Source organism: Paracoccidioides lutzii (genome assembly GCF_000150705.2).
Source record: "Paracoccidioides lutzii Pb01 unplaced genomic scaffold supercont2.26, whole genome shotgun sequence".
NCBI classification, from domain to species: Eukaryota; Fungi; Ascomycota; class Eurotiomycetes; order Onygenales; family Ajellomycetaceae; genus Paracoccidioides; species Paracoccidioides lutzii.
In genome coordinates, this window is record NW_015440972.1 from 296,319 (window position 1) to 308,004 (window position 11,686).

Here is an 11,686-nt window from a genome sequence, read left to right on the forward strand (position 1 = left end):
CCTCTTACTGCGAACAACACCCTAAAGGCGCCTAAGAACCTCAGCTGGACTGTCAGCACGGGAGTAATTGGGGCCATGCAATCGTGTTCAACTAGCCTTGCGAAGGATTCAGAGGGCTCCTAACCAATCAAGCAAGGTCACAGCCTGACTGATAAGGGTGCTGGATGAAAGTTGGTTATGGCCGGCAGCTCGGCCCCTTGTTTTTGCATGCTTGGACCGCCCGTTAGCTTCTAGCTTGGGGACATAGATCCGCTCATTTTTCTTGCCAAACTTGAGATGGAGGGGGCCAGAGTGTGAATTCGAGTCTTGACTTAAAAGGAGGTTCATCAGATTGCACGGGAGTACGTCTGTCGAGTTGTCAATTGCTTTCTCACCCTGATATCAAACCTCAACCTCTTTTCGGCATTGAGCTACGTCAATGTCTTCAACGGCAACAACGCAACGTTCTGGCTCCCCTAGAGAGACTTCCAGTTCCCCTGTGCGGTATCATCCTGTACCATCATCTCAGAACGATGGCTCGTTTTCCTCTGTGGCCATTATCTCCTCCGAACCCAAGTCCGATAGCCCGGCAGGACCAGGACAGCTAGATGAATCTCCACGAGGATACCTGCTTAGGAGATTCTATCTGAGGTCTGTTTTATTGGTGCTCGTCCCACCAGCCATCACTGCTTACTTTTGCGTGATTGAATGGGCTGTTATAACAAAAAATGCAGAGTCAAATCGATATGGTCACCGCATTGCTCTATGGGTGTACTACTCGTGGTTTATTATTGGTGTCTTCGGCTTGGGTATCTCCAAATTTGGACTCGCTGGCGTAGAGGCAGTTATGCTTCAGGACCGCCATTGGCAGGTCAATGATGCTATGGTTCTTCTAATGCATAGTGAACAGTCTTGATCTGGCTTCTCGGGATGGACGGAGTGTTTGCAGATGTCAATTACGCAAAAAAGAAGTGTGCCGCAACGGTTATGGTACTTGCTCGCCTTCATAAGTTTGATAATAACAATTGCACTGCCGATTTCTGGTCTTAGCATGGAACTGTTTGATGGATTTGTTCATACAAACGAACGTGCAACAGTAATCTGACATACTAAGGATAGCTTCAACGGAGAAATCCAGAACAAGTATCCAGGCGTGGTCGTCTCATGTTGCAAGCAAGTACCCTTCCCGTAATCCCAGGTGCAGGAGTAGTCTACACACCACAATACCTGGATCGAAGCCAATATAGCTATCTGGTGTCTTTCCCAAACTCTCTTCCACTTGATGAACAGGCTCCGGAGCTTTTTCTCGCACCGCAGGGTGAATACCCAGTTGCTGGAAGGACATGGGGACTCCGGTTGGGATACAACTGTTCTGTGGTCACGTCTGAATCCGAATTCACGGTCGTGGGACGTAAACCTGAGTTAAATTCAGAGGGGTAAGTATTTTCATATACCCTGGGACTCAGTTCACAAACCTTCAACCTGCTTGCGTACATGGAAGTCGGCGTAAGGAAGGTCACATCCTATTCAACCGACCAGGGTCAAAAGGAGCGATTCTCCCACGACAAAAAGCTCAACGATGTCGATATCTTCGAATACGCTTTCTGGCAGATTCGTACGAAGGCTACTTACGAAAACGAACGTCCAGTCAATTTTAATAATACAATCGCTTCGCCCTTTTCCGGCTTGGGAGGTCCACTGATCAAATTGGACAACGGCTCCTATCAAGTCAACACTACCTTCTTCGAAGAAGGCCAAGATCGATTGTTTAACCAAAGGAGGTATTTCAATCTGACAACAGAACAGTTGCTCGATATCATCGAACCTGCTCCCCCCATCGGGGTCCGCTGCCGCTTTGTTTCCCAACCAGGCGTCGCCACACTTGACCCATACCATTCGACATTCCACTCCTTCATCCACACACTCCCCAAACCTCTCGCTCACAAAGGATCTGAATACCGCGCTGACCCCTTCGGGAGAACTATTTCTGATATGCTCTTTTCCGCCACCTACGGCGCCACCTCAGCGAAATACGAAACATACGAGCAGCTATTCGAATCCACAAACTCGCCCCCACCAGAAGCGTACTCCAACGCCTCCCGCTACCTAGGCTTCCTCCAGCCGCACATAGTACTCCAGGCGATCATGCGCGCATTTGGCACGGAAGCTTTACAGCTGATGTATGATGGCATTAAGGGGTTTGAACAGGCGTACGAACATGAGAGTCTAACCGCTTCGTAGCCCGGAAAGATTCTTGGACCTGGCTCCGTGCCGGGTGTTTTCTCCATTGTGCTTTTCTATATTTGGTCAATTAGCTGTGTTGTGCTTGGTGTCGTATATGGCTTCAGGCGCCGTTGGGCAGAAACATTGGATGGATATAGTTTCTTCCGGTTTGGGGCGGACCGGGTGGAAGATATCAAAGGACGGCCTGACCTCGTTGGCTGTAATAAGGAGTTGGATCAAAGCGAGGGTTTGAAGGAGATCCCTGGGTTGATCGGCGATATGCGCGTGGGACAGCCCATTGGACATATTGGATTAGTGGCAAGGAAGAATGTGGCAGACAGAAGTAAACTGTATATGTGATCGTTAAATTCTCTTTTGGGGGGGGGGGGGGGGTTAGGGATGAATGGAAGGATTGGGGTATTATTAACCGTTAATGATTAATTATCATTAATTATCATCTATTTTGCTAATCAAAGACATGGATGAGCTTTATGCCTTTGAAACTATGCGAGTATAAATTCTCAATGGCAATTCGTTGACGTTGCTTACAACAAATCACGGCTTTTTCACGGAACAATTTAAAAGGGGCGGAGCGGAGAGTGTCTCGGAAGAATGAACACTTTTAGCACTCATAATTACTACTTAGACGGCGGCGCATAGCTATGATACACACATCCAATATGAAAAGCACTTTTTCCCCGTTCCTTTTCCTCGGTTGTACTTATTTTGCAATTCAACCCAGTCTTGTACACATACTATCCTTCTGAAATATTTCTTAATTATTGTTACCACGCCTCCCCAACGCTGATATCAACAAACCCAATGGGTCCACTCAGGCTGACTGACGGTATTCCCACCGAATAGTTTGTGTTCGTGTTCGAGGCATACAGATAATTGCTGCCGCTGTAGGGACATGACCAATTTATTGTGCAAATTTTGTCATAATTGGTTTCATCATACAGCTCGAAGGACCCTTGGGTGCCAACCGCCGTATCTTCTCTGCCGCAGCTGAACACATCGTTTGAGCCCCCATCCTCTCCGACCACAATTTCATCCACTTGCTCAGCACTGATCTCGTCGTCCTTGTCGTCGTTTGTGTAAAATTTGCCGCTGTACAAAGGTGGCGTCAGGTTATTTAGCTTGGTCAATTCAAACTCAACCACAGCCATTCCCCTCTCTATCTCCTATCTTTCCGCGAACGGACGGCTTCAAGGGGTTGTATGTATGTTTGGGGGGTGAATGGCATGATGTTGCTTACCTATCTAACTGGGCATTTTGAACAACGATGGACCCATCAAGCGTATTTGTAAGATGCATGTCAATCCAGTCCCCGTAACCCATGGTGGCAGGATATGAAAGGGATACTAATAAAAGCAGTTCTTGGTTGTGTGTACGTCGGTGGTTCGCGAAGCGGGCTGTAGAATCATCAAAGCTTGTGAATGACCGGAGTGATATGAGAAACAATCCGATATCATTGAGCCATTTTTACACTTGGACTTGAAAGAATACACATTTTTCCAACCATGGACAGCGTATACACCAAGGAATGTCAGAATCGCGTCAGTGAACAACTCAATCCAACGAACTTACCAGAACAATATGCTTCTGAGCTTCCGCTAGCCTCCGTGGACTAAATAAATACCTATTTTCTGAGGAAGCCCTGGAGACCTACGAACCTTGGACAAAATATCCACCCTGAGTTTAAAAAACTTACCTTTTCATATCGTATTCGTCATTGAGAACCATGTCTGAAGAATATGGTTAAGTTTCTCAGAATGTCGGGTGTTGAACACCCTTCGATGCGATGCGAGAACAACCCCTTCGCTGACCACTGGTCAACTGTGCTTGTTAGGTACTAAATATGCATCATTGCGATATGGCATTGTGCGCATTCCACTTTTCGATTTTTTTACGCTGTTCGAAGATAACCTGATGAGAGAGAAACATTTTTGTCAGAAGTTACATGACCTTTCACCAGGAATTGAACCTTTATGTCATCCCTATCCGGCTGTCGTGTTATCAGTCCCCTTCATTCACAGCGAACAGTTATACGGATATATGCACTGAAGGTAAGCAGCGTGATGATTGCATGGTCTCTACAATCCCTCAGACACTGACCTGTCTGAACAGATCGACAGTTCTCTGTATGCAGTTCAGTTCCGTCTATCAGATCAATTAGGACCTCAACAGAGTAACCGATACCCTGTACCATTAATTACTGAGGTCAGAAGAATATCATGATATTGGTGAAGAGGAATCATTTGGTACGAATTTGAAAAACCAGCAGTTCGAACGACTCACGCTCCATTCATATGCCCTGGGTGCTAATTTTAAAGTAGATACATGAATTTTCGATGTGGTTGGTATTCACATTAAAATCTTCGAAGTCAACCTGGATCATTAGGATTCCACGAATAAGCACCTCTGGTGAGCGGTGATTGCGCGGCCTGCAAAAGAGATACGACTTCCTCAATCGGACCACAGCAGCAAGTAGAACTGTGCTCTCAGACAGCAACAAATACCTGTCGATAGTGAGTCAAAACCAGAAAACGACCAATCGTTTCACCAAAAGGTGTATCAAAATTGCACTCTGACGTGTTCCTCCCAGGCTTACTGGATCCATTCTCTGCCTTGTTACACTGATATTCTAATCTCCCGGTGTAATGTCGTCGCAGGTCTCTCAACCGCCTGGCGAGAAAGGATGACAGCCGATAATATTTGTTGCTTTCATTCTAACCCACAGGATTGCTTGTGGTATTTTAGAAGATCTGTTAGCAAGCTGTGATGGAAACAGACAGAGAGGTGGCGATACGGTTCGGTAATATTGTCGTCCAACAAGGAGACGTCAGAATCTTGCGAGGGACGGTCGACCAAGTGTTCCTGCTCCATTTTAGAGGGGGAATGAGAAGAAATTTGAACCAAAGCTTAAAAGTTCTCAAATTCGTGGGCCAAGTGAGGGTCATGGGGATGATTTCCAATGGATTTCCGGGATGGATTCTCTGGACAATTGAGCCAAACCAACTGACAAGGTTGCTATGTAATGACAAATGAACACAAAATAACAATCCGAGAAAAGGTCGAAGCTTCGCTCTACGAAACGGGCGTTCCTCTTTCTCCGATTTCGATCGCTATTGCTTCTCCGCGGCACTGTCCCTCGACAATACACTGCGTGCACCGCGGAAGACTTGTATTACGATGCCGTTTACTACCCCTACTGTGCAAAGATTGAACTTCAAACTGTGACATCTATGCAATGTGGGTTTCTTTTACGAGGCAAATGATCAGCGTTGCCAAGTTTGATTCCGTCGAGCAGTCATACTGAGAATGCGGCTAGAACGGGTATTTCTTCACTTCGCTTTGGGAGATTCCTCTTGAGGTTCCGCCTTTCTTGCCTATCGCCCTCTCGTTCCCGGAAAGAAAGCCCACGTTCAGGAGCCCGGGAGAGAATTTTGGGCAGTACGCACAGTACGTGTATCATAAGTGCAATCAGACATATGCGTGGCAACGATAGGATGTCACCTGGAAAATGATGCCTCAAAGATAAAAAGTCAGAACAGAACATTGCAGTCATTCGACAGAGGCTTCAAGGAGAATGAATGTGCAACAGTAGAACATCTTACCCTAGCAACTGTCGTCGCTCACTCCCTGATGGCCATACAGGAGGCAAAATTTGTCTATTCGCCTCCTGATTCATGTTCAGGCCTTCATCTTTGAATAGTGACTGAAAATACGGCGCTGTTTACCACCATGCTAGGAAAAACGTTAATTTTTGGGACGTTAGCCCGATCCTCCAGACATCTATTGAGGCCAGGTGGGGTGGCCCTGTTAAAACGAGGCGTATCCTTTCTTCTGAGACTCTCGGCCGAGTTCTGCCATGCCTTTTAATAGCCGTTTTGTACTCCCTCCAGCCTAGCCATCATGGGAATTCGGATTTCTCCGCTAGGCGTGGCGGATAAATTTAGAGAGAATCGTTGTCTTGTAAAATAGATTGCAAAGGGATACACTGAATACAGGCATGTTGTTATATCTGTAGGTACACATGTCCTGTACATACATCATACATATATCAATAAACATGTAACATAAAAGGGCGGCAACGGACGGCCTGGCGGTCACCGGGTGTATGCATGACTTGCATACAAGACCAAGATCAAACAAAAGCAGAAGAAAAGGCAAAACTTTAGGATACCTGTAAATTTCAGCTTCAATAATAATAATAATAATAATAATAATAATAATAAATATCTTGATTAAAATATCTCAAATCCTTCCATTCCGGTTCTTAGTGTGTTCCATTCGAAGTGGATTACTTGCGCCACTGATAAAATTCCTTCTAGAAGAGTTCTGGAAGGTCTTGGCCCTTGAAATGAAGCGTGGCATTCTATTGCCTGTCCCAGGGAGGTATCCCATGTATTGTATTGGAGGTTGACTTTGCTGGTGGCATGGATATGGGCTTGTTTGGAATTGTCACCAGCAGCCCATAGTTGGTTTAAAATGTCTTTTTGCTTTTCAAGTGGCTGGGTTCAGGGTATTAATATTGGTTATACCTTCATCTTGGGCGGAGGGAGGAACCTTGTATGCAGGACAAATGGAAGTAGTATTATGTAGAATCCTTCTGGAATGAAGGACCGGGAATTCGCATGTATGTATGTATGTAATGTTGCCCATGTATTTTGCTGTCCACCCTTCATACTTTCATATTCATCATCTTCATCTTAGGGTTTGAACATTCCACATGCCCTAGAGGCTGTTCGAGACTGTTCTTCATCTAGACACCTTTTCAATTATCGTACTTTCCTCTCGTTGTATGGGGGTTTTGTTATTGGAACTACGGAACGCAACAAGAAACAAGAGGAGCACCTAGCCATGACAGATGAATAGTATCCTATTGGTAATCTATGACAGCGCCGATGAAAATATTGCCTGGATGAAGAAAGATAACGGTCCTCACCGAAGTCAAAAATGTCTGACCAAGTTTGAGCTTCCCCTTCCCTAAGGAGGCCCAACTGTGCGACTCTATTTCCTTAAATTTTGGATTTCGTATATGTTTCATCTTTGGCGACGGACGACGGGTTTTTGCCTGAAGGTAATGTTTGAAGGGGGGCACAGCATATGTCACCTCTGTCCAGGGTTTTTTGTTGGCTTTCATGGCCTGCATGCAAGGGTTTTCAATTGAAAGCTGCCCAAAAAATAGAAAGAAAAAATAAAAAAAAATAAAAGTGAATATGTAGTGACATTGGGAAAGGTGCACGAAATGTAAAACATCAAGGCATCTCCGCATATTTGTAATATTTGGTCTCATTCAAGAATACCCGCGATACCTCAGTATCCGTAATATCCAGTATTATCCCGACTAATAAATAGCTCCAGCCCCGGAGTATCATCGGCCTCTCGCGTCTGAGACGAGAATTGGAAGAAAAATGTGAGCTGTATAGGCGAAGGGCTCTCTCACATCTATTTGCCGAAGATGTTTTCGCAAACGGAAGAAGCGAGATTAAGGTCCTCGCTGACAATGTCAGACAAACCCGTTCTGGCTCATCAACCAGCATTCAAGCCGTGTGTACATGCTCGTGGAAGGTGATAGACAATGGAAACGGAAAAGATATATATTATCATCCTTGGGTTCATCGTTTGTTCATAGGCACGGGATATGTGGCATCAAACCAGCCCTCTCCAATCACATCCCCGACCCCAACGACTCGAACCAGATTCTGGCCAGAGAAATCCTTTGACGGGGACGTGACATCCTGGAGGCGTTTTATTGGCCCATGCGGTCGTCATCACGTGGCCATCGCCTTTGTGCGCCTTCCAGGATTGAGTTTCGGCGCTAACCACAACAGGGAAAGTATTTATTTTTCGCCGCCGCTGGCGTCATTTATTTGCTTTTGCTGGACGAACCCGTCGACGACGCGGGCGTGCGTTGATCCCTTTTTGATGCGACAGCGGCAGTATTCATCTTCCGATTCTCGCCATTCAACTGTCTGTGCAACAGTGGTACTGACGTCAAACACAAACACACCCAGGCTTCTTAGTACATGGTTTGTGGAGGTGGCTGGTGCGTGTGTCCATGCCAACTCACCCTCAACAGTCCCTCGAACTTGACTGCCTTGAAGGTTTCATGGTTAAAACACTCCAGGGCTGATTGTTGGCCAATAGCAGTGGGACGATCGTCCTGGAGATACTTTTCGCTGAGGTTCATTTTTCTTGCTTGAAGAGAACCAGGCGGCAAGGAAAGGCAAGTGAGTTATCCTATTGTTGCTCCAGCCCGCATGACCATAAAATAAAGTTGCAAATACCGGCCTGAAAACCATTTCTTCCTTTTTATTTATTTATTTTTATTTATTCCTATTTTTTTGGTTTCCGTTTCTAGCCATGCTAGCCATGAAGGAAATTCGCGGGAGTCTTCGAGAAAGATTCATATCTTTTTGAAGTTGTTCCGGGTGATATGGTAGCATCACTTGGGAGTTTTGGAGATTTGCAATTATTATTCGCAAATAGCGGTTATCAGTAACTTGATTCCAGGTTTTTTTTTTTTTTTTTTCTCTTCTCTCCCAGGCTGGAGGCGTAATGGTTAGTGCCAGAGAATCTCCTGGCCATGGCAATTTCTCACACGATCCTGTCGAACCATTTGTTTGGTAGTGGTGTCTTATGCTGTGGGCTATCAAATGACACGGCAAGCGGCGATCAGGAAACAGCATCCTCCCACAGCTCAATATTATCCCATGTCATTGCCATGTATCTGTGAAGTAAACAATTCAGCCCTGCGCCGTTCGGGATGAAATTCGTCCGGGCCGTGAATTATATTCCCGACCCTGCTGCTTTTGATCCTCCGCGGCTGGAGCCACTCACTCCCTCCTGCCGCGCAAACACCACCAACATACGACATCTGTGAAAATGACGATGAGTTTGGAGTAATTAGAGCACTCCCAAAGATTAACTCTCCACATTCAAGAAACAGGGCAACGCAACAGTGTTTCAAATAGCCTTTTTTTTATTACGGCGTTCGTTTGTCGGAACCATGTGGAATACCCTTTTGTGGACACACGTGTGGTCGATGCATCCATGTCTTTCTTCGGGAGCCACCTCGTTGCCAGCTTGCCATGTCTGCCTGAGAAAGAGAACCTGGGTTGGTCTCGGGGTGAGCAGTTGTGGGGTTGCGCCCGGAACCATTATTATTCACCGCCAATCAGTTCAGGCACCACGGTGGGGATCAACATCAACGCCCGTAACGGCCAACTGGAAGGTGATAGAGAGCGCCGGGACCGGGGAGATGTCCAGGCCAGTGACCAAATCCGGCTTCGAGGGGGGATAAGAAGATTCACAACAATGACCAATAATGTATTACGGAGTCGTCCGACGGGTGGACTTGGGGGAAGAGCTTGTGTTTTGAATATGACGAGTAGATGGGCGAGTTAAATTCTGGTTAGCTGCCTTGCGGAGTCAGAGAAAAGTCTGTTTGGTTTTAGGTATTTTTCCGTGATGAAACTAATTTTTAGAGCTTGCTGCTTTGCTTGGCTCTGCTCTCTACTGAGCTAGTTTTAAGCGTAATTTTTAGTTTCTCGAACAAAAGCGAAGTACGGATTCATGGAAGAATCCTAGAGGCCCTACGGTCTGACATACCTCCGGAAGTATAAAAATAATAACTATCGATAGCCTTGGCTGTACACACATGAATCCCTTTTCCCTTGACACAATACAAAAAAAAAAAAAAAAAAGGGAACACTCGCGTACGTAATATCATGGGCTCCTAATGCGGAATGCATTTCCGACCCGTGGAGATATTTTTGTGAGAATCACTTTACGACGCGTAGGTAAGGGACAGGGTGGCGCTGGCGGATTTATTACCCTTTGCGTATTGGGGGAGGGGTAAAGAGGTAGGGAACGGGGGTAGGGGGGAAGGGGGTGGGAAGAGGGGGGGGGGGTGGGTGTGTGATGGGTTGCTGTTCCGTATGGTAAGCATCTGTGGTGGTATTATAGTTACAGGGTTACAAGGGCACAGACACTCAAGAAAAGAACAACCTAAGAAGCTGGACAGAATGAAAATGGAAGCAGTTAAGGTGGGGCCCCAGGGCCCCACTTGGTTGCAGATGTGCTCGAACTAATTGTGGATCTTTGTGTTGTTACTAAGGCTTCGAACCCGTAGGTTATGATGGGCGAACACAAGTTATTTTGGAATTTTTTTTTTTTTTATTTTTTATTTTTTATTTTTTTTTTCCCCTTCTTTTCTTTTTCTTTTGGTATTTGTGTCTGGTCATATCCTCGTTCTGTGATGATCTTTCACATTGGGCACATCCACATTGCAGAGATGAGATCACTTTGTCCAAAGTATCAAATTATATATGTGGAATCCATGTTGGCTACTTTGCTCCTCCTGGCAGCTTGCAGGAATGTTCCTAGTTTTGCTCGCTATTTACATATATATGTTTGTCCCATCGGTGTGTCTGTTTTCATTTTCAGCCTAACAACAATAACCCGGCCTATGGAATGACTTATTGCTACATGCTAGGGATGTGTGTCTTGCTGTGATTCGCTCTTTAAGCTTCCATTTTTAAAGTCACTCCAGAGTACCTTGTAGTTAAAAACTATAATAATAACCTAAGGTTCCTTTAGCCGTGTGATTTGCCTTATAGGGAGGATTAGTTCTGGAATTCCGACTTTTTCGCCACACGGAATATCTGAGCAACAGGCCTTACCGGGGGGCACTTCCACATATGTTAGCTTTTGTCGTTGGATGACGACTGGGGTTCAGGGCATTCAGGCCTGCATGGAATTTTCCAGTTGTTTCAATAGGGAACTTATGATGATCATAAGTTATCCATGGACTGAAAGGTTGTTTGCCTGGAGGCCTGTAAGGGACTGACATTATTGGGCTCCTCCAAGGGCTGGTACCAGATCAACCATATTAATACTCGGTTCAAACAGCCTAACCAGATCTGCGACTGACTGTACCATACATACACTGGGAGTGGGTATGACCATCCCGTAATATTCTAGAACAAATTCATTACCATGACCCCTGTAATACCAGGTATAGGTTTCCAAACCAGCAAAGTCAGCCACCCAACCAGGGCGTGCCAACCCAGGGTAGGCTTGAAGGTAGCCCACGGCAGCCCACGGCAGCCCACGGTCGCCCACGGTAGCCCAGCCAGTCCAGCCAGTTCGGGGCTCTCCAGGCATGGTTCCCCCCCTCCACCCGCCAATCGACGATGAGTGAGCGCTGCGGGACTTCACGCTCTCTCTTATCCTCAACCTTCAACCTACAACCTTCAGCCTACAACCTACTACCTACGACCTAACCACATCTCTTCCTCTCTCCCTCTCTTCCTCTTCTACTTCTCCTCTCTCCGTGATCCGTTATATGCCTCTCCTACCTCATTCTCTCTTCTCAATTTCTGACTGTCTTATCTTAATCGTCATCATCATCATCATCATCATCATCATCATCATCATCATCACCACCATCACCACCATCGTCGTCGACGTC

The 11,686-nt window shown here is 46.0% G+C and overlaps 5 protein-coding genes across 5 annotated transcripts; 1 reads left to right on the forward strand and 4 right to left on the reverse strand.

The window, feature by feature from the left end:
- Nucleotides 1–418: 418 nt before the first annotated feature.
- Nucleotides 419–2,562, forward strand: PAAG_07641 (hypothetical protein; the record flags this gene model as incomplete). Its single annotated transcript, XM_015846285.1, has 4 exons — nt 419–865; nt 1,099–1,415; nt 1,446–2,189; nt 2,295–2,562. 4 exons carry the CDS (start codon nt 419–421, stop codon nt 2,560–2,562), a joined length of 1,776 nt encoding a protein of 591 aa, XP_015700768.1.
- Nucleotides 2,563–2,987: 425 nt separating this feature from the next.
- Nucleotides 2,988–3,543, reverse strand: PAAG_07642 (hypothetical protein; the record flags this gene model as incomplete). The annotated part of the gene is made up of 2 exons (XM_002790297.2): nt 2,988–3,312; nt 3,461–3,543. The coding sequence occupies 2 exons, from the start codon at nt 3,541–3,543 to the stop codon at nt 2,988–2,990; spliced, it is 408 nt and encodes a 135-aa protein (XP_002790343.1).
- A 3,544-nt stretch (nt 3,544–7,087) lies between these two features.
- PAAG_12439 (hypothetical protein) lies at nt 7,088–7,751 on the reverse strand (the record flags this gene model as incomplete). The annotated part of the gene is made up of 2 exons (XM_015847926.1): nt 7,088–7,381; nt 7,515–7,751. 2 exons carry the CDS (start codon nt 7,749–7,751, stop codon nt 7,088–7,090), a joined length of 531 nt encoding a protein of 176 aa, XP_015702465.1.
- A 300-nt stretch (nt 7,752–8,051) lies between these two features.
- On the reverse strand, nt 8,052–8,401 carry PAAG_12440 (hypothetical protein; the record flags this gene model as incomplete). Its single annotated transcript, XM_002790298.2, has 2 exons — nt 8,052–8,183; nt 8,282–8,401. 2 exons carry the CDS (start codon nt 8,399–8,401, stop codon nt 8,052–8,054), a joined length of 252 nt encoding a protein of 83 aa, XP_002790344.2.
- Nucleotides 8,402–10,797: 2,396 nt separating this feature from the next.
- On the reverse strand, nt 10,798–11,379 carry PAAG_07644 (hypothetical protein; the record flags this gene model as incomplete). Its single annotated transcript, XM_002790299.1, has 4 exons — nt 10,798–10,825; nt 10,896–10,996; nt 11,064–11,084; nt 11,161–11,379. The coding sequence occupies 4 exons, from the start codon at nt 11,377–11,379 to the stop codon at nt 10,798–10,800; spliced, it is 369 nt and encodes a 122-aa protein (XP_002790345.1).
- Nucleotides 11,380–11,686: the final 307 nt, after the last annotated feature.